At 36.5% G+C, this 23,289-nt stretch overlaps 1 protein-coding gene across 5 annotated transcripts in view; it reads right to left on the reverse strand.

Annotated features, from left to right (window-relative positions):
- Nucleotides 1-23,289, reverse strand: part of ralgapa2 (Ral GTPase activating protein catalytic subunit alpha 2) — a 323,632-nt gene that overhangs the window by 102,601 nt on the left and 197,742 nt on the right. For 4 of the 5 annotated variants that reach the window (XM_048190535.1, XM_048190536.1, XM_048190534.1 and 1 more), the window contains 10 exons: nt 19,958-20,106; nt 19,722-19,833; nt 17,460-17,697; nt 15,604-15,777; nt 9,680-9,823; nt 8,243-8,353; nt 7,443-7,531; nt 7,271-7,361; nt 4,962-5,144; nt 1,296-1,415 (listed from right to left, as the gene is read on the reverse strand). In XM_048190535.1, coding sequence (XP_048046492.1) covers nt 1,296-1,415; nt 4,962-5,144; nt 7,271-7,361; nt 7,443-7,531; nt 8,243-8,353; nt 9,680-9,823; nt 15,604-15,777; nt 17,460-17,697; nt 19,722-19,833; nt 19,958-20,106 — 1,411 coding nt within the window. The remainder of the gene's footprint in view (nt 1-1,295; nt 1,416-4,961; nt 5,145-7,270; nt 7,362-7,442; nt 7,532-8,242; nt 8,354-9,679; nt 9,824-15,603; nt 15,778-17,459; nt 17,698-19,721; nt 19,834-19,957; nt 20,107-23,289) is intronic. The other variant, XM_048190537.1, reaches the window with a different exon arrangement.

Raw genomic sequence — 23,289 nt, forward strand, 5'->3', positions numbered from 1 at the left:
ACTGAATTTTGAGCTGGCGTTAACACTATTGGATTGGTTTGGCATCACACTGAAATTTTTGTATATCATATAAACTGATTACACCATTGAGCTGACAATGCTCAACACTATGGTATCAGAGTGCTACACTTTGGCAATGTAAAGCCTTTTTACTATAAAGCTACTTAAACCTGAATTTGTCTGAATCAATCGCTGATTGATTTCTGTTGCAGAGTTTTTCAGACCATGCCTCTGTTCATGGTATTTAACACTCAATTATATATTTTGAAATATAGCCGTGGTCGATATTGAGTCAATACTGATTCTGATTTATTTTCTTTGACTGATAAAGCTATTACATGTAGCAAGTATGAGTAACAAAACGCTTTTTTTGTGTCCAGATTTAACTAATGCAAAAAAGTACACTTCAAATCAACATAAAAATCTTAACTTTAACAAAAGTATTTAATAATATCTAAATATATATCCAAATGCAAGTAACTAATTATAAGGGAATCCAAAGTTCCCAGCAACTAGGGAACACACAGCCATGTTTATATGTTTATAAACATATAAACCACAGTCCTCTAGTGGTTAAAAGATTGTATTACAAATGATAAATGGTGAATAAGTTAGAGATACATATTTAGTTTTTTTTTTTTTTTTTTTAAATCCCCTTAAATTACAACATGTTAAAGGAAAGAAATACTGTATATAGTTGGTTCAGTTATTATTGAACCAAATTTTAGTAAAAAAAGATTTTTTCAATTTGTAATATATATATATATATATATATATATATATATATATATATATATATATATATATATATATATATATATATATATATATATATATAGTGGAGTATGTTTTCATTTAAAAAAAACTATTTCAGTCTCTGATTTAAAATTTTACATTTATTTCAGTCTTTAATTTGAAAATGTGAAATTTACAAGCAATTTCTGAGTGAAAACAGTTTCAATGTTAATGCTAGACCAATGTTTTTCAGTGTACCTCATGCAATACTGAAAAAATTCTGAAAATATTTCATTCTAATTACACATGGAGCATCCAATAACTGCATGTGATTTTTGCATTTACACCACAGTATCATGGTTGTGCTAATGCCATGTTCCTTTCCACGAATAGCATTTCAAATCTGCTATTTATGAAATTTAATTTTGGCGAAGATGTTGTCTTAGAAGAAAGTCACCTATGAAAAGGTTTGGAAAAATGTTGCCTTTGAGGGATGGAGATAGAGTGAAGTACAGAAGATGAGTTTGGTCTGAGGGAGGTTGAGAGGATGAGTGCAATACCCAGATGGTGAGGCATATTCATGGCATCCTCCAGGAGCTGAGGGCCCTCACAGCAGCCATGAGGCACGAGGAGAGCCGGAGACACTGGGGGACATTGAGGAGGGGCTGCACAATCAGACCCTACACATACACACAACACAATGATGGATGGCAGGGTGGTGGTGGAATCACATTTCACACAAACAGGGAAACCAAACACACTTAAAGACACTGAAGCACAACAACTGATCATGAAAGCATTATCTAATAATCAGTAGCAGACGTCAGGATGATTTAAAGCAGTGGTTCTCCACCCTTTTAACTCCAAGGCAAAAAAACTCCAAGAATTAAGGATAATGATTTAAATATATATATATATATATATATATATATATATATATATATATATATATATATATATATATATATATATATATACACTCACAATTTCAACCCAATGAACTAGAAAAAAATGATATCCATTTAGTTTTAGAATTTTACTATAATTTACACATCCTTTCAGGTCTACAATATAATTTATTACGGTTCCTCATATATCCAGGCTTTCCAAGACCAAAACTGGTGTTGAGGGGGTTATTAAAATAATAATATTTTTAGTTGTTTTAGCATATTTTAAATTTTTTTTCTTATTTTACAAAATTTTAACCCTCTGGTGATCTTCGGTAATTTTTAGACCGAAACATTTTCCATTTTGAATTTTCAAAATGTTTCACTTCATCTTAAATGGTACAAAACTTTTGTAACACTTCCTATATGAACACACACAAATTGTGGATATAATAATTAGAAAATGGTCTTAAACTAGTCACACTGTCACCAAAATGACACCAAATGAATGGGGAAAAATATTTATATGAAAAAAGCAATTGCTTATTGTTTATTTTGACCACAGAGGTCTTAACAGTAGAGAGATAAGTCATCTTTAGGTTCCTTGGGAGTTTGCTCAGGCCCTCTAGTGGAGCCCCGGGCCTCAGGTTAAGAACCACTGATTTAAAAGAATGTTCTGGGTTAAATACATCTCTCTATTCACAGAGTCTGTGGTATGCTGTAAACTACCACAGAAACCATTTCAAATGGTACCTCAGTTTTAAAAATAAACTAAATTAATTTACAATAACACACTTACAATGGACGTCTATGAAGAGTAAAGTGAATTATATAAAAATACACACACATTTTATATATATATATATATATATATGTAGACTTAGACAGTACTGTGCAAAAGTCTTAGGCACGTCAGTATTTTCACCCCACAAAAAAGGTTTTAAGCCAGTTATTATATATTTTGCTGTAGTGTGTCAGTAGGAAATATCAGTTCACATTTCATTTTTATAATCCAGTGAGATTTTTGAATACACAAGGAGTCTGGTGCTCCACATGGAGATCTGATGTTACCATCATCGAGTCTGTCTGTGATTACATGAAGAAACAGATGAAACTGAGACAAACAAATCCAGAAGAACTGTGGCCGTGTCTCCAAGAGATCAGTTCACGTGCGCTCTGTGTGGACTGAAGCACTACAGCGATGTGTCAGTCACACCACAGAGCGCCAAGAAAGATCACGACAGCTCGAGACGTATATGGTCTGCAGTTTATGGGAAAGTAGCCCATTTTCGATTCTTGTGAGGTTTATTGTGCCTGCAAATTCACCCTCCGAGAAAAAAAAAAAAAAAAAAACTCTTCGGATCTACACGATTCACATAAAGTACATATTTTGATTCAAAACAGTAAATTTCACCGAAAAGTGACTAGTCTGCAGGTATGACCTGGATAAAAAATGTTTTAATGAATTTTTGAAAGCATCCTCACTTTACAGCATTTTTACACAAATGCTTAAAACTCTTTACAGAACTGTATCTTTGCAGGTCGGATTCTTCAAGCGTCTTGGAGACACGGCCACAGTTCTTCTGGATTTAGTTTGTCTTAAGGGGCTCACACACCCGACGCGAAGCTCAGCGCCGCAACACCTCTTTAAAATTCTAACACATTGTTTTCTATGAGTGTACGCACACCGGTGGCTACATTCGGCGCCTGTCCATGGCTCCCAGCTACGACTCAGAAAACAATAGAAAACAATGCGTTCGAATTTTAAAGACGTGTCGCGGTGCTGAGCTTTGCGTCTGGTGTGCGAGCCCCTTCAGTTTCATCTGTTTCTTCATGTAGTCACAGACAGACTCAATGAAGGTGAGATTAGGGCTGCACGATATATCGCACGATATGAAAATAACATTGAACTTGAACGCGATTATCGCTTAAACGCGATTCTTAGTGCGATTATGAAATCGCAAAGGCTGCGATTATTTTTTTTTGTGCAGCTTGTCAATGAAGTATGGCTCCAAATGCTAATCCATCTGAAAGCACTGCGAGTTTGAGTCGCTTATAACATACATTTGAAAAAGCAACATGCGTCAAATATCTTTTCAGACACAAGAAGCATTTCTTAACATCTTGTTTAACAAAAGACAACATTTAATAACATGTTTTTACTCCAAACTCACTTCATAAAGACAGTTGAGCATCCTTCTGTGAGATGATGTGGCTTCTTACACAGAATACGGCAGCTGTGTGTTTATTAGTCATGTTTAATTAATCAAAGCATTTCAATCTTCTGTTTATTCAGCTACAGCGCGTTTTATCTTCTTCTGCTACAGGGCATATTTTGATTTTCTGCGCAAGAGCACCCTCTGGCTTTCAGATGGAGAAGCATTTACTACTGATCACAGAGCCGTAAAGCTCTGACAAGCCACGCATTAAATAATCACAGCCTTTGCCATATCGCGTGCGATTTTATCGCGATAAATCGTGAAGCCCTAGGTGAGATCAGATCTCCGTGTGGAGCACCAGCTGTTGTCAGACTCCTTGTGGACACAAAAATCTCACATGATTATTAAAATTAATGGCAAAATGAATGTTTGGAAATGCGAACTGATATTTTCTACTGACACAGCAAAAGATATAAATAACTAGCTTAAAACCTTTTTTGGGGGGTGAAAATACTGACGTGCCTAAGGCTTTTGCACAGTACTTTATATATATTTGATTCAATTACTTGATCAAAGATGTGATTTGGTGCTCAAGAAACATTTCTTAATATTTTTGTGGAAAATGTAAAGCACTTTTTTTCAGGATATGTTGATGAATAGAGAGTTAAAAAGAACAGCGTTTATTTTAAACATAAATCTTTTGTATCAATGTAACAGTCTTTAATGTCACTTTTGACCAATTTAATGTTCTTGCTGAATAAAAGAAATAATTTCTCTTGAAAAAAATCGAACAGAGCTTTCGAAAGGCACTGTATATTTGTAATGTTTATTCTGGTGCTCATAGACTTCCAGTTTATGTGCTGAGTGTTGAGTGTTGAGTGTTGAAACTCAGTACAATCAATGACAGAATTCCACAGATGTTGCTGTATTTAGCCCAGACTGTTCTTTATATCATATGCCGTACTGCTATCACCTCCTCACATAATAGATACTGACACCAGTAATGGGAGACAATAACAAACACATTAAGAACAACACAACTTTCAAACACAGAGGCTGACAAACAGTAAGTCATGTGACAGAACTTGCACTGACATTACAGTGGTACTGTAGGAACACAGATGGGACACCTGAACAGATGAGTAGTGTGGCGGGATCAGGGATCAGAGGGTTTTGGTACCTGCCAGTGCTTCAGTGTGGCTGAGCAGGAGGCTCCTCTGGCTCACTGTATCCGCGGTAACACTCATGCTCATGTCATGAGTAGAGGGAGAGTCCGGCTCCTCCTCAACCGCATGCCACGTCAGCAGACCCACTTCAGCATCGTTCAGATAGCCATTAGACGTCTCACTGCTCACACTCTCACCTGACAAGTGTGACATTTATATTAGTTATTAGTTAATGCATTCATTGTGTTAATATTGGTAATTATTTATAACAGAAAGTCGTTCCTATTGATTTTTTTCACTATACACAATTTTTTTGCTCTCCCACGATTCTGAACAGACAAAAACATAATAACATGCAATTTACTAGAGATTCTGACAAAATGTTAATTGCTGCAGTCTATTTAAAAATATTTAATTGATTTTTTTTTTAAATGGTTTGAATGAATGATTCATTGACTCACTTATAAAGACTTCAATTGTTTCATTACTGGATGAATCAGCACTTTTAAACCTCTTGAATGAATGATTCAGTGATTAAATTTTTAACAGTCACTTGTCGCCACCTACTGGTGTAACAATGTAATTGATATGATCGTTATTTGAAACATCAAGATACTTTCAAAAAGCGATTTGCTCTATTTTGATCCCTACTGTATCAGTAGCTATGTTTCCATCCATTGTTGCGAATTTAACTTAACATAAAACATTTGCAAATAAAGCACCGTTTCCATCCCATGTGTTCAAGAGAACAAAATCATCACTTCTTGGGAAATTGGTGCAAAATTATATGTAATAAATTTTGTTACGCATGGATGGATTTATTCAGTAAAAGTTAGTTTATGCGCATCAGTGGTGGACAGTAAGAAAAGTATGTTACTGTACTTCAGTATATTTTTCAAGTATCTGTATTTTGCTGGAGTATTTTTATTTTGAGAAACATTTCAAAGCATAATATCGTACTTTTTACTCCACTACATTTCATAAAAACATATCATTACTTGTTTTGTTTTTTTTTGTTTGTTTTTTTTACCTGAAGAAATCATCATGTCCTCCAAGACACAATAGCAGTGTCCAATGCGTGAACAAACTGATTCTTTTTGAGGAACCTGTTAAACCGGTTCGAAAATTGCAGCTGTTTCTACAACTCACTGATTCAGTGATCCGTTCAGAGCAAGTCTCTAGTTAACCAAATTTACAAGTCTAACTCAAAATGAGCCAAGAACGTGTGCAAATGATGGGGCAAAAAGTAAGGATTTTAGGATTGATTATTGTAAATGAAACTCATCTTAAGAAATGTACTTAATACTTGAAACTTTTGTACTTAACTTACTTTTGTACAAGTAAAATTGAAAAGGAGAACTTAAATCTTTTACTGGAGCAATATTTATATCTGTACTGTACCTGTATCTGTATCTGTACTGATCTTACGTTGTTTGGGGATGCAATCATGCGAGATGCTTCTGGGAGGTAATTCAACCAATTCATTTTGATGACAGACTTTGGCTCAGGCATTTGATCAGTTGATCAGAACGATCAAACCAACATTTGAGATACTGTGCAATGAAATTGGTCTGCTGGTTAGTCCAGTTAACCAATCACATCCACTGTTGAGGCAAAGTCATGTGAGTTTTTTTGTTCGCATCAAGGGATTTAGTCAGTAAATGTGTTTCCGTAGTAGTTTATGTGCATGTCTTCTTATCGAAAAAAATAAATAAAAATTATCCACCTCAATTGAGCACACAAGTTTCTTAAAAAAAAACGAACATGAGCCCAACACTGGTTTCTGTTTCAGTTTCGCTTTAAATGAATTTGTTTTGGCTTGACATTTATATAGCTTCTACTTTTATATGGCTACTTTTATTTTTAAATCTTGTTCTGTTCCGAATACAGTTAAACTGAAAGGATTTGTTGTGGAGTGAGGGAAACTAAAATAGCCTATAATGTTCATAATGTTTATAATGTTTGTAAACATTTAGCTTTATTTACCAGTATTTTACATTAATGCAATAATAAAATGTGACTTATACACCATTTTTACACATTTTTTTTCTCTCAAAAGCTCTAAATTTAACCATGCAGCAAACGTTTTCCAAAGATCTTGAAAAATGACAAATTACTTTTTTAAACTGTTTAGTATTAATCGGTCAAAATTCTTACTGTCGGTTAACAGTTAATTAATAAGTTAATTATGAGCATCCCTAGTTTTCAGGTATTGAGGTAAACAGGTACAAGCAAGCAAAAAAGAAAGCAAGAAAGATATACATATCCTCTTTAAAGAAGAGCAATAGAAGGATGCCATGAGTGATTGTGGGACAGCGCTTACTTTTCTCACGCAGTTTAATTTTCAGGAATGTTTGCGCTCCATCTGCTGGATAATCCAGATCTGCTGGACTGCTGCTCCGCCGGATCAGAATCTGACAATATCCACAAAACCTCAATGAAACTTGCATGTGAAGAATCATTTAATTAAACAATGCCAACGAGATGTTACTGACTGTGGGAGCGTCGCTCTCTCTTTTCCCTGTAGAGCTGCTCTCTGACACAGACGTTCTGCCCGTATCCGCAGACTCATCTCTCTTCTGACCTGCATTACATTCATATATCCCACATATTAGAAATCACACTACCTTTGATTTCTAAAAGAGACTAATTCTAAGTTTATATTGCACTGGCCAATATGATGACTGTGCGAACAATCAAATGTCTTTTTTTATATTTTCACATTATTTGTTTAATGGCATTTTTTGCTAAGAACTAAGAATGAAGGCAGTATCACTGATGTCAGTAAAGCTACCGATGCAGTCCACCACATATTCATAATGAACCATTTTTTTTTTTTTTACACTTCTCATAATAACATAAAAGGTGTTAATAACACAATAGAGCCTCATGATCATCTATAATCAAATTACAAAAGGCTGTGATTTAATGAAATAAGTCTATTGCGCCGTATGTTCCAAAGCGAAGCGCAGCACTGTGTTCATGTGATTTGTAAACTAGATATAAAAAGTTACAAGAGGGTTTAACTTTTGCAAGACACAAGTAATGTATTTTACTATAAAAAATAATATTATATTATATTTATGAAATAATAATTTTTACATTTACATTTATTTTATAGTGCAGTTGCATTACAATAGCAATATATGTATTATATTAGTAGTATATTACTACCTTGGAGATATAATAAAGTTTAAAGTCCAGGTACAAGTTAATGCAAAGGTGTTTTACTTTCTGCAAATCCCTTCAGCTATCAGTATATTAATATGTGTAGTGTATGTGATTGTGTTGGTACCTGGGAAGGTGTCGTTGATCTGCTGCGTGATGTCAGAGGTGCTACTGCTGCGGGGCAGAGGACTGTCTCCATCCCCCATCTCACATTCTGACAGCTGACACTCCTCCACGTCTAGCAGACAAACAGACACACTGTCAGCAATACTTCACCTGATACAATCGCCATGCTTATAAGAGCTGACAAGAGAAAAAAAAATGATATATTGTCCATTCTATTTATATCCATACAAACAGGGACAAAGTGTAATAATTGAAGTTTGCTACAGGCAGTTCTGAGGGCACTAATGGAAAACCTTTCTTTTTTTAATGGAAATAAAGTAAAAGAGTTGTATCAAATTATTTGCAGTTTTTCATGTGCTTTGCGAGGAATTCAAACTTATTGGTTGTCTACACAGTTTGCATGCTTCTGCAAACACGCTAAAGTTTCTAGATGCTCCACATGCTTAAAGGGTTAGTGTGGCGACCAGGGCGGGCGAGAGCTGTGAGGGAACGGCGCGAGGCCGGTGGCGCGAGAGTTAATGAGCTCCACCTGGGAGGCGCACCGGCCTTTAGTCTCTCACGGAGGAGCTCCGGAAGCATAAACGGAGGAGCGACGGCTCTCGCCCGCCCTGGTCGCCACAGTTAGTTTACCCAAAAATTTAAATTCTGTCATTAATTACTCACCCTCATGTCGTTCTTTAAGATATTAAGATATTTCTGATGAAATCCGTGAGCTATCTGGCCTCCAATAGACTGCAATTACCACTTTCAAGGGCAGAAAGGTACTAAAGACATTGTTAAAATAGTCAACGTGACTGCAGTGGTTCAACCTTAATTTTATGAAGCGATGAGAATACTTTTCTTGTGCAAAAACAAACAAAATTACTGACTTTTATTCAACAATTTCTTCTCTTCCATGTCAATCTCCTACACAGTTGATGTTGTACACACACAGTGCAGCACTTCCAGGTACTAAGTCAGAATGCCAACCCATTATTGGCCGGCTCTGGTACAATGTCAACTGTGTAGGAGATTGACATGGAAGTAAAGAAATTGTTGAATAAAGTCGATGCAAGTGGTAATTGTGTTTCAGTCTACTGGAGGCCAGATAGCTCTTGGATTTCATAAAAAATATCATAATTTGTGTTCCGAAGATGAACAAAGGTCTTACGGGTTTGGAGCGACATGAGGGTGAGTAATTAATGACAGAATTTTCATTTTTGGGTGAACTAACACTCTTTAATTGAATCCATGAATAAAGCATGAATGAACTGAGCGAGTGTTTCCATCAGTGCTCTCAGTACTTCATTTGGTAGTCTGGAATGAAAAGAAACAGTGTCCTTATAAAAACATGCATACTGCATTTTTCCTGACGATGCTAAATCTTAAACGAAAGCAGATGACAGCAAGATAGAAAACAGGAAAAGAAAGCTCTGTGATAGAGGAAACAGGAAGTTACCTGAGAGTCTGTGAGAGCAGTGAGAGTTGTGAGAGATACCAGGTAAGAAAGAGCTGACAGTGTGGAGCAGCATGGGCACACTCTTAGTGGCCGGCAAAGCCTCACAAAGATGCACACAGTTGCTGATAGACTGACTTCGCTTAGCTGCCCACAGAAGCAGGGAAAGGGAGCGCAGGGAAGAGAAAGAGACGGACAGACAGAGAGAGAGAGAGAGACAGGGAAACAAATCAATTGCATTCTACAGCTGTGGTAATAGCCAGACAATTTATTCAAGTTGAAGTGTGTCATTTATGTGCCAATTTTGTCTTTGAACTTCCATTTTTGTGGTAGCTCTGTATATTTCTATTGCATCGTTGTTGAAGAGTAATTAGCTGGTGAAGTGGATTTACTTATTGTAGAGTTGACGAAAGTTATCATTGTAATGTTTGAAGCGGATGTCATAAATGTACGTAGACCGAGAAGATTTAAAAAAAAAAAAAAGAGTGGATCATTCATAAATCCGTAAGATCATACCTTTATGCTGTGGAAATACAAACCAAAAGACAGAAAACAATGAGCGCAGCGCTGAAAAGGGGTGGGGCTAAATAAGGTCTATAGGTTGATGAAGGGTTGGCGTATTTTTGTAGGATAAACCCGGTCAGCATTTTAGCACTTCTAATTCCATCATCTTAAATCGTCTATGTATGATTTTTAAAAATATTTGTCTTGAAAAAGGTGGTTGCTAACAAGTGTCTAAATGGGTCTACAGAGGTTGTCAGGGACATTAAACGTGCAAATGGCATCCGAGGACTAATTCTCTCTTTTTCCTCTTAATTTATTCTGCTTAATTTCCAGATTCAAACATAGGCTTGTTTTTACGTACTAGATCACGTACATGCGCACTCTTCAAAATGGTGCTTTTAATCTCTTGACAAACTAAAAGACTTAAATGACATTTGTTTATATATTTGCAATGAAAGATACAGATTGTACTGAACGTCAGCTTGCTTATTTTGCTCAAGATAAGGATTTATTAAGCCCACAAGTCATATACACAAGAAACTATGTTTCTAACCACAGGTCGAGAGCTGTTGTTCCAACCACGCACGTTTGCGATGCTGTTTGCAAATGTTTGTTGGAACTCTGGTTTTGGGAAACACCGACTCGTTGAACTATGCTGATAACAACTGAACTTGCGACCATAGTTGGTTAACAACGCTTTTGGGAAACGCACCTCAGGTAAACTCATCTACTCACTAGCCACTTTCACAGCCTCCTCTTGTTTATTATTGCGCTCTTGCAAACTATTCTAACTCTAACTTTCAGGATAAAAATGTTTTGAAATGAAGGCTGAAAGAGTTGTTGATGCTTAATGGTGGTGATGTTGATGCCATGTTATCATGGTATAGCTTGTTTAGATCTTATGTTTAGTTTTTTAGTTCTAGGGCCAGTTGTTCAAAAAGTTTTATCTGGATCAGAATGATCTGGATTTGGAAATCCCATGTTTTGCTATCCAGGATCAGGTAATCCATCTTACTTTTGCGTTGGTTTTTCAAAGAAAAATTGGATTGGATCACCGTGATCCAGATACACACTTTTCCAGATTACCAAATCTGGATTTCCAGTGCTCTACGGAGCCCCTAAAGGGACATGTTGATAGAAAGAATATGGGTTTTGAATTATATATATATTTGTTGGATATTTACAGCTGTTTGGGGATTGTTTTATGGCACCAAAATCTCTTTTTTACTTTAGAGTAGGTTACCGAAAGTCTAAATATGTAGGCTAATGTCTACTTCTAATTTATTACTTTAACAGTTAAACTAATCAAGAGCAAGATAAAAATGTGTGTATGTATATTACATGATATAAATGTTGTATTTTTTGACCAGTTTTAAAGTTTTACTACATTTTCTTCCTGGAATCCACCTTGAAATCCTACCCCCTGTTGGGATCAGGATAATCCTGTTTTTTTGGATCAAAGTTATCCAAATCCTACTGACAAGTTTTGAACAACACAAACTGAAGGTTTGATCCAGATTAAAACTAGGATTGGATTTTGTGATCTAATCTGATTTCAGAATCCTTTTTTCCTTTTGAACAACCGATTTTCAAGATTTGATCCAATCAGATAGTCGAAATCCGATCAGATTACGTTTGAACAACTGGCCCCTAGTGATCAATTTTAGGCTTCGAAATTCATTAAAGTTGTGCTCATGTGTGAAAATGATCATGATGAACAAAACGTGTTAAAAGATTAACATTTTAGGGCAGTCGCATTCGGCCGGAAAAGTTCAAATATATCAACGCAACCAAAGCTCAAATCAGATCTGAAAATTCTACATTTGCATATTTGCATACTACTCTCCATTGGAAATGAATGCCTTTGGTCTGTCATCCGTTGGAAAAGGATAAGAATTTGTTGGAAAAGGTGGATAAGAACGGCAAAAAATTCAACCCATACGGGTTTTGAAGCTGGAATAATTAGTGGATTAAGCACGCTCTTTCAATTTGCAAGAGAGGAATTACATGGATAGAACTTTTTTGGCAAAGAGGATTGTATGAATCACAATCAGGTACAAGGGAGAAGGCTACTAATAAAAAGTTTTATTTTCGCAACTTGTTTATTGACTTGTTAATAGCAATTTGCTGTGGAATAGGCCTATGTGCCGATCGGGTCCAGCCGGGTCTGTGTTTTCCCGGCCGGGTTTGGGTCCAGCTTTCAAATAATAGACGGGTTTGCGTCGGTTTCAGGTAGTACATTTATGGCATTTCTCGATTCTGCACGGGTCTGGGTCCAACTTTCAAATAACAGACGGGTCGAGGTCGGTTCCGTGTAGCACATTTACAGGTCTCTTCGGGTTCGGGTACAAATTTTTTGACCCGTGAAGACGTCTACTATGCAGGGCCAAGGGGTTCTTCTAATGAAGCCAATGTATGAGAAACAGTAACGGTAAAAACACACAGACTAAAATAAAGATTCTGTTCCATGACTCCATGAAAGCATCACATCAAAGCGCAACCTGAATTAATGCTATAAGAGTTCTGTTCTGTAAAGAGCGTTTTCACCAACCGATTGGTATTTTTAAGCTGAAGACAAACAGAGGACATACTTTGAGGATTTCTAACCGTGCTCTCGTTCAGCTCATGCTGTCCTTTGATACTCAATCCCCAAGCAGGAAATATGAAGCACACTATTTCAAGTTTGCTCTGCCAGCTCAGATAAGACAAAATATTAGCATTGTGTTTTTTGGCCACTCCATGTCACGTCTGGAGAAGAGCCGTGAAAGCGGAGGGCTCTATTATTCCCTCTATGGCGCGCTTTAATTACTGCCTTTTCTTTCTAGATTACATCGCTTTCGCTGAGTTACCTATTTATGCATATTAATGAGCATTAATTACGCTCTTAATGAAACTATCAAAAACAGGCAGGCAGTTTGATGAGGCGGCTCTCCTAACGAGCAGTGGAGGACGCTGGGCCGTTTGAAGAACAATGTAGGAGAAATCCAATTAGGCAAAAGAAAAGGAGGGAATTTAAAGCCACGCCGTTTCATCTGCACACACACACACACACACACACACACAAAATCGAGTATGTTTCTGGGGGCGGCGTGTGTGAGAGGCATCCTTCAGTCTCAAACGCATCTGCTCCAAACTCAACAAGCTCTCCACCATAAAGAGATACAATCATCTCCAAACCAGGAGACAGTCAATGGAAAATGTTTCTGCGCATGTCCATGTTAGGAGACAAAGAAATAGAAAATTCATGTTTGAGAGAGAGTTGCACTCTAATCAGTGGTTGAAGTGACTAGTTGACGTGTGTGTGTGTGTGTCTCAACTAGTCTTGGATCACATGGCTTCAGTTGCACTTGTTCTATACATGGTAACAGCAAGAAGAAAATTCCTCTGTCCACAAGCTCCTAGCCCAATGTCATCTTTAGGGCCCTAAAATTTCCGCAATGCAGAATCCACAAGTGTAACTTACAGTATAACGCAGAATGTCACACAATTTGGCAAATTTTGGATGAATGAATCAAAAGCAGGGCTGTACACGTAATCAAAGTGTGATATTGGCTAGTCTATGAATATTAAACTGCATAAACACTAGTGGTTAAACGGATCGTTGTTGATCCGTGATCCGTACGGACCAAGCCCCATGGTTCGGGACGCATGTGATTCGTGGATCGATTGCAAGTTTCACCGCAATAGAGTGAAAAGTTATCATTTGAACGTGTTCTGTCTTGCTAGTTTACACATTAAATAGATAAAACCATTCCAGCGCTAGAAGAGGCAAAAGAGGATTTAATTCGGTATCGCACGCAGGGCTGTTATCCGTGCGCACAGATGCACACACATTCAAGGCTCGCGCGCACAGAGAGAGAAAGAGAGAGAGAGAGAGAGAGGCGTGTTATAGCTCGCGAACTCCAAATTGATTTCTCTTTCGCTCCTCAATGCACTTGGATGGTCACATACACACATTATGTCAGTTAAAATACCCCTCTCGGAAAGTATTCTTGAAAACACATTCGGTTATGTCTTAATTGAACGAACGAGGTAAGAATTCGGATATCGGATGTGTGCGTGCATGGGGTCTTACTCTTAAAGTGATAGCAACCTATAAATACCCGCTGTTGTCTGTCATGTAAATCAAACAACAAAACACAGCTTTAACAAAGATGAATCTATATTAAATTTATGCAGTGAACAGTGTCATTTTACATTTAATTTTTACATTTCTGTACTCAAAAATTAATACTACAGTTAGAACTTATACTTTATTTGTAACTTTATGTTGTATTTATCTATGCTTGTAATTGGTGTACAGTATTTGTTCTTTTTACAGTCTGTTCACTTGCCTTTAATAATGTATTAGTTAGGCTAGTAGTTTCTGCTGTGGTATCGGAGTAGTTAAAGTGTGCTAAGTAATAAATGCAAAGTTAAGTTACCCCCTATCCCCCATTTTTTTTTTTTTTCTGATCCGATCCATGACTTCATAACCGTGATGTGATCCGAACCGTGAGTTTTGTGATCCGTTGGACCACTAAAAAACACTACTGTTTATATAGGAAGTCTGCATATTCTGTGTGCTTTTGTGTAAATGAGTGGCACAGGTTTGTCATCTACACAATCAAATTTGAAGAAATTGTGACGAATTGAAATATATTACTAAATTGACAGGGGTGTGATGAGATCTCGCAAGATTAAAATGTCTCGCGATATTGCCATGACAGAGTGCGAGGGGAGAGAATGTGCCAAAAATTCTTAAAAATACTGTGTAAAAAATCTCGTAAACGCAATCTCGTCTCTCATGTCGTAAGCTAACGGTCTCGTCACACCCCATAAATGAATAATAATAACATTTTTAGTATAACTTTTTTAAGGAACTTATTTAAGAAATATCACAAACTTTCTTTCAAGTTTTGATTTTAACACTTTGTTTGCCAATAATAATAATAATAATAATAATAATAATAATAATAAATTACATTTTAAAACGTTATTTAAATTGTTAATGTTTTGTGCCTTCATTTGATTACCACAGTTTTCATAATAAATTTGTATTAAATCATAAATCCAGAACAATTAAAGCCAACACAAAATTTCTTAGGGCCCTATTATTATACAAAACTTAATTAAACCATTGAAACAGAATCCAGACAGATTAAAACAGAAAACACAGAATTTTTAACATAAAACATACCAAATGGCCCTAAAATGTAACTTTTGTTAAACGTTCAATAAATTGCTGATTACTAAAATGTAACCATTAAAATGGAATACAGAAACATTTAAATGGAAAAAAAACAACAACAAAGTTTGTAAAGAGAAGATTTCATAGGGACCTACATGGAGTTATAGAAATAAAACAAAGCACACTGTAAGCAAACTATCATGCAGACATCTGAGACTGTCCGTTTTCATGAGTCCTGCAAGCTAGATCTAACCTGACGCTTTCTGCCTGACGTTGTTGCGAGCTTTCTCCACCGCAGGAGCTCCAGTGGTGGTGGCACTGCGAAACCTCATGGGTTCCTGAGTGCCGCCCTGGTCTCCAGAGTTCCTCCAGCTCAAGGAGAAAGACCGCGCTGTATCTGCAGACTTCTGGGAGTCCTGCATCACTCCTGAAACACACACACACGCATTGGGCGTTCATGCTTTATGGGACTTTCCATAGACATAATGATTTTTATACCATACAAACTGTAACATACCCATCACAGTAAACTTTCTGCCATTTTTACATCTTCAAAAAACATCACTTTTTCATTTATAAGCTAAGGAGCCCCCTAAGTTTCTCGTGCTCTCTAGAAGCTATTGCGTGCACACCAAAAGCCACATTTTGAGCAATAGATCTTTATTAATTCATGAGCCTCCATACTTTTGTTTTCTTCATAGTAAAATGGCAGTCACTATCAAAGGAAATATGTAACAGACAGTATACATAAAATGTGAGCGTGCAAAAAAATCCTGTGCGCACGTGAAAAGTTTCATGCGAAAGTCTGTACATTTTTTTATTTTTGCAAAGGTCCCATTAGGGGCTCAATAATAAGCTGCTTTCCTCATGTGGACCAAAAAATGTCCCCACAAGGACAAGGATTTTGGATATTGCCATCTTCGTGGGGCAATATTTTGAACCCATAATGTAAGGTATACCAGCAAGGGCGCCGCTAAGGGGGGGGGAAGTTAGGATGATTCTAAGGGCCTACGCACTTTTGGGGCCCCCAGAGATCGTTTTATTAGTAGTAACAGTCAGTGCTCAAAGTAGGCAAAGTAGTACACATTGTGCATGAGTGCCGCACGAATCACCGTAAGCGTGTTCACCAGCGCGCTCCAAAAGTGTTAAGATTTGCACAAGCCGTTCCTATGCGATGCTGATGATAAAATGTGCAACCCATTTGGATTCTATTGAGGATATAAAACGTTACGGAGAAAGTCAAACATGATCTAAAACAGCCACTAAAATGACTGATGAAAAGAGGGGAAAACATCATCCTGCAAGCTTTTTAAACTTCTCATGATGGCCATGTATTTTATTGTATTTATTGTGGCAAATTTTGACTAGTTGTAGAATTTATAATTAATTTTTCACTAAAGATGTATATTACATATCATAACAAATGCTATAAAAAGAAAGAAAGAAAAAATGGTCTTTCCTGTAATTATATCCTTATTGTAACCAATGCTATAGTTAACTATTACAAGATCTATGTTACTTTTAAGGCCGAGTACAAGTTAGAAAGAGCTTTAAAATATGGACCTTCTTGAATTTTTGACTAAACAATTGGTTTTGTTTAAGAATGTATGAATATGAATATTTGATTACTGTACTGTATTTTTCTATTACATTTACATTTGCATAATAAATATAGTGCTAGCTACAGCCATGGGAGGTCTCTGACTAAATACTGATACCTAGTGGTCAAAAGCAATAGCAAAAGTAATAGTTCAATGTTATTAGATTGCAGACAAAGATTTTGGATAGCTAGGTTGACTTGTATGTTTGGTGCAGAATGGGTGCGGTAGGGGCCCCAACCTCATATTCTTTCATATGGCCCAAAATTGATAGCGGCACCCCTGTATACCAGGAATAATATTTGTGAGTAAAACAAAATACAACTTATTTTTAACTTAAATTTGAATTAATTTTTAATTTAACTTTAATTTTAATTTTAATTTAATTTAACTTTAATTTTAGAGTAATAAATTGGGTGTTGGAATACATGACTACCCCAAGTCAAAACTCAAACTACATTTTAGCTCCATCAGCCAGCCCAAATGCACTCAATGTAGTTTACACACACACCTCTGCCACGCTGCTTCTTTTCCTTCTGCTCTGAGAGTTTGTCCAGTGGTAGGTTGTGGAGGTCCAGACCGTAGACGTAACGAGCCAGAACCGCAGTGAGAGAGTCCATGATGCTGGCCCACTCGAACACCAGCTCCTCCCAGTGGCTGAGAGACGACAGCACAGCCAGCAGCTCGTCCCACAGCTCACGAGATATAAACACGGTCAGGTTGGCCCGCACCCACGCCACAAAGATCGTCTGCAAATGACAGAAGCACACAAATCAAACATCAGATACACAGTCACAGCCGAACCACCATATCAAGCCATATCAACTATATCATCAATCGCCACAATAACAATCGTATAAGTATTATAAAGGGTAAAACAATCTCTTTTCCAAGATGTACAATTTTACAGTTCAATGTACAAATTATAGAAAGACATAATTAGCACTTTAAGGAATTTTAGAAGTAAAGACCCTCAAAGGAGGTAATAACCTCAATTAGAGAACTCCACATAGAGACACAGAGACAGTGTTCTTTGATCCCCAAGGGAAATTCAAACAGTTTCTAGGTTTATCATTATTGATTTCAGTTATATGTGTTATTCTTTCCTTACATTTGTAATCCTCTGTGTGCCAGCTGAAGAATCAATGCATAAACATTGTTCATTTACATACAGGTGCTGGTCATATAATTAGAATATTGTGAAAAGGTTAATTTTTTTATTGTAAATTATTTTAAAAAATGAAACTTTCATTTATACTAGATTCCCTACATGTAAAGTAAAACATTTCAAAAGTTTAAAAAAAAAAAAAAAAAAAATGTTGATTAGAGCGTACAGCTCATGAAAGTCCAAAATCCAGTATCTCAAAATATTAGAATATTTACATTTGAGTTTCATTAAATGACCATCCCTACAGTATAAATTCCGGGTATCTCTTGTTCTTTGAAACCACACTAATGGAGAAGACTGTTGACTTGGCAATGGTCCAGGAGACAGTCATTGACACCCTCCACAAAAAGAGTAAGTTACAGAAGGTCATTACTGAATGTGGTGGCTGTTTAGAGAGTGATGTATCAAAGCATATTAAATGCAAAGTTGACTAGAAGGAAGAAATTGGGTAGGCAAAGGTGCACAAGCAACAGGGATGACCACAAGCTTGAGAATACTGTCAAGTAAAGCCGATTCAAACACTTGGGAGAGCTTCACAATGAGTCGAATGAAGCCGGAGTCAGCGCATCAAGAGCCACCACACTCAGACATCTTCAGGAAAAGGACTACCAAGCCACTTCTGAAACAGAAACAACGTCAGAAGCATCTTACCTGGGCTAAGGAGAAAAAGAACTGGACAGTGAACAGTGGTCGAAAGTCCTCTTTTCAGATAAAAGTAAATTTTGCATTTCATGTTGAAATCATGGTCCCAGAGTCTAAAGGAAGACTGGAGAGGCACAGAATCCAAGCTGCTTGAAGTCTAGTGTGAAGTTTCTGAAGTCAGTAATGATTTGGGGGGCCGTGACATCTGCTGGTGTTGGTCCATTGTGTTTTATCAAGTGCAAAGTCAATGCAGCCATCTTCCAGGACATTTTGGAGCACTTTATGCTTCCATCTGCTGACAAGATTTATGGAGATGCTGATTTCCTTTTCCAGCAGGACTTTAGCACCTGCCCACAGTGCAAAAACCACTTCCAAGTGGTTTGCTGACCATGATATTACTGTGTTTTATTGGCCAGCCAACATGCCTGACCCCTAAATCTATGGGATATTTTCAAGAGAAAGATGAGAAACAGTCGATCCAACAATATACAGATGATCTGAAGGCTCAATAGTGCCTCAGCAGTGCCACAGGCTGATCACTTCCATGCCACACTTCACTGATGCTGTAATTTGTGCTAGGAGCAAGTCATTTGCTGTAATATGTGCTGCCGACCAAGTATTGAGTGTACAAATGAACATACTTTAAAGAACTTGAACTTTTCTGCTTTGAAAATCCATTCACAGAAATATTCTAATATTTTGAGATACTGGATTTTGGACTTTCATGAGTTGTACGCTCTAATCATCAAAATTAAAAAAAAAAAAAAAAAAAAAAAAACCTTTTGAAATGTTTTACTTTACATGTAGGGAATCTAGAATATATGAAAGTTTCATTTTTAAAAATAATTTACAATAAAAAAATGAAATTTTTCACGATATTCTAATCATATGACCAGCACCTGTATACTTCTGACATTGTAAGAATATAAAGCAGGCTGAGTTACACTTTAATCTCAAACTCACTTTGAAGAGGATGCTGGCCAGGCTGTGAGCGAACATGTCCTTTCTTTGGTTCTCCTGTGGTCTCTTCATCACTGCCTCTGTGATCCTCAGCAACACCTGCAGCAGCTGCTCCCTAAAACATCCCACAGCCTCAGTCAATTGGTGTTGCACACAATATGCTGAAAGTTTCTGAAGCGCTAGTAAACCAGAGCTGAGCTTTATATGGACTCAGTGTTGAAATGTCATGAGTGACTGACCAGGTCTGGCGGTTCATGTTTTGCTCCATAATAATGTGACGGTAGACGCTGAGCACAGCTCGGCACACCTCCAACTGGTTCTCCAGCAGTTTGGGCACATCCTGACATGGCTCCAACAGGAACACGTTGGCAGAGTTTGTCAGGAACACCTGAGAATACAATTCACTCTATCAAACAACACTATCGGTCTGTTTTTGAAAAAAAGTCTCATCATCTATCATGGTTCTTATTATTATCAATGTTGTTTTTGCAGCTTAATATTTTTGTGGAAACAGTTTTTTCAGGATTCTTTGATGAATAGAAAGTTCAATGATAAACATTATTTTTTTTCACATTTTTTTTTAATCTTACCCCAAACTTTTAAATGGTAGTGTGTCAGTTTCCACAAAAATATAAAGCAGCACAACTGTTCAACATTGATAATAATAAGAGATGTTTCTGATGAGCATCAAATCAGCATATTAGAATGATTTCTTTGATTCAGCTTTGAGTACAGGAACAAATTACATTTGAAAATATTTTCAAGTAGAAAACAGTTGCTTTATATTGTAATAATATTTCACAATATTCCTGATTTTTTCAAATACATGCAGCCTTTGTGAGCATAAGAGACTTCTTTCAAAATCATAAAAAAAGTTGTAATTATTTCAAACTTTTGACGTAGTGTACATTCTGTATCTGAGGACAACATTAAACTAGGGTTGCACGATATTGGGTTTTTGCAGATATCTGATATGCCAATATTTTTCAACTCATTTTGGCCGATAGCCGATGCTGATACCGATATACGTTTGGAAAAACACCAAGTACCAAGTCTCTCCTGTGCGAGAATTATTTTTATTATTTATTTATTTTTTTGTTTCATTTCAGTCTGTATTGATCAAAAACTTTTTTTTTTTTTCCTGGTTTCAGAATTCTGAGGTTTCCTTACCAAAAGGTTATATAGACACATACAAAACAAACATCTGAACTTCTATCAATCGACATCGACAAACAACAGCACCTAGAATTGCTCCAACCTGTACATATACAAAATAACAAAAAAACATCTGATTTTCAAAATCAGACTCCAGTCCCCCAGTGGAATCATCAACACATGAAGTGTGGGTGGCATGGCTTCAGTTGATGCTTTAGCTTCAAATAAAAATTCTACAATGATTTCAGAGCTCTTTGGATTCAAGTTATTTTCATCATCCATTTGATAAATCTTTATTACAGATTAATAAAGTGTCATGCTTGTGATTTATGACATCAATTACTGCTTTATTTATTAAGAAACATAAGTAATTTCAAGTTATTTGTGTATTTAACTTTTTATTTTATTAGTATAACAACAGCGCCCCCACTAAATAAATATAACATTCTGGAGACAGTGTTGCCAGATTGGGCGGGTTCCTTCCCAATTGTGCCGTTTTGAATTTGATTGTCTGGGTAAAAATTTGGGCGGGTAGAAAAAATTTGGACTGGTTTGGGGTCAGTTTGGTGGTTTTCAAACATCTAAATTGTATAGGCTAATTGGTTAACAAACAAAACCCAAGTGTGCATGTACTACACACACACACACACACTGCAGAGTTGGCTGGTGACGATGTTGATGTCGGCCACCAAACTTTTAGCCAATCTTCTAGCCATATAATTGACCATAACGCATTATGATTTAATTATACACTGAACAAAATTATAAACACAACACTTTCGTTTTTGCCCTCATTTTTCATGAGCTAAACTCAAAGATCTAAGATTTTGATTTTTGATTAATGCTCACTAACACAGATTTAGACAGATTTGTGAACAATATTTGATAAAAATAGGCCTTTTGCGTACATAGAAAAAGTCTTAGATCTTTGAGTTCAGCTCATGAAAAATCGGGGCAAAAACGTTGCGTGTTGCGTTTATAATTTTGTTCAGTGTATATATTTCACCTAATTTGAGCTAATTACAGCCAAGACTTATTTTTGCACGATAAGGGATCAGATTTTGAACATATAGCTGTATATTCAAGTGATCACAATGCCAGAGTGGCCTAAATATAAGTTACACGGTAAAGAGTGGGAGAGTGACTCTCAAAACGTAAATTACACCTGTGGAGGGAGATGACGTGAAGGCTCTAATTAATATCATTTTAACTCTGATATCAGAAAATTTTAATCAAAATCAAACTGAACATAGGACTATACAATCAACGGAAGATGCAATTTCAATCACGCTCCACACAAGCCTGTCCCATCTGGAGCATCCCAACACACATGTTAGGATGTTATTTGTGGATTTTAGTTCTGTGTTCAATACAATAGTGCCTCATAAACTGGTGAACAAGCTCAGCAACCTTGGATTTTGGACTTTTTTACTAACAGAACACAGAATGTCAGGGTGGGTAATTGTACTTCATCCACTCTCACCCTGAATACAGGGGTACACTGTTAATATTTCTCTTTGTGAGGTTTGGTTAGTGGTGGCTAAAATGCATCTTTACGCACAACCTCCAGCCTGCATGGAGAGCATCTTGAGACTCCAGAGACACCAGAAGCTTCAAATACCTGTTTGCTGCTCAACACTGGCTTTTTTATAGCTGCCCTTTTAATCTAATTACGTTTTTTTGACAGGAACTTTCATTAATAAGCCTTTATCGGACCGAGTTCTGCTGTGCTCTAAATCACTCACATATCTTATGATAATTCGATAATCTCCATTCAGTTTTCACACAATATTAGTTGTTTTCATGCCTTTTGCACAACATTGGACCATTTCATGCTTTTCATCTTCAGAAAGATCTTTCTTCCTCCCCATATTGCATGAGAACTGTGACTTGCTTACTAATGTGGAATATTTTGTCTGAGATTGATACCAGTTATCTAAAAAGACATGGATAAATAAACAAACATTTTCTTAGAAAAAATAAAATCTGAATATTTGTTGTACTGAAATCTTACTGATATGTCACTTGCATAATAATTTGGAACGCAGTGTATAGTGAAGTTTGCTGATGACACCACTATAGTGGGGTTGATTTCAGGAAATGAGGAGAAGCACTATAGAGAAAAGGTTCAACACCTAGTTGAGTGATGTTCGGATAGTGACCTGGTTTTGATATATATATATATATATATATATATATATATATATATATATTACTTTGCATATTGTGATATTATTTTGTAGTTATTATACTATGTGGATTCTACTTTTCTTTTTGTTTTGTTTTTTTGTTTTTTTTCTGAGGCTGCTTGGTCTCTGAGAGCTACTAAACAAATTTCATTATATTTTTTTATAATGACAATAAAGTTTCTATTCTATTCTATTCTGTCCTGCATCAGGGCATCTTTTACACTGTC

Source organism: Megalobrama amblycephala, linkage group LG5 (assembly GCF_018812025.1).
Source record: "Megalobrama amblycephala isolate DHTTF-2021 linkage group LG5, ASM1881202v1, whole genome shotgun sequence".
Lineage (NCBI taxonomy): Eukaryota > Metazoa > Chordata > Actinopteri > Cypriniformes > Xenocyprididae > Megalobrama > Megalobrama amblycephala.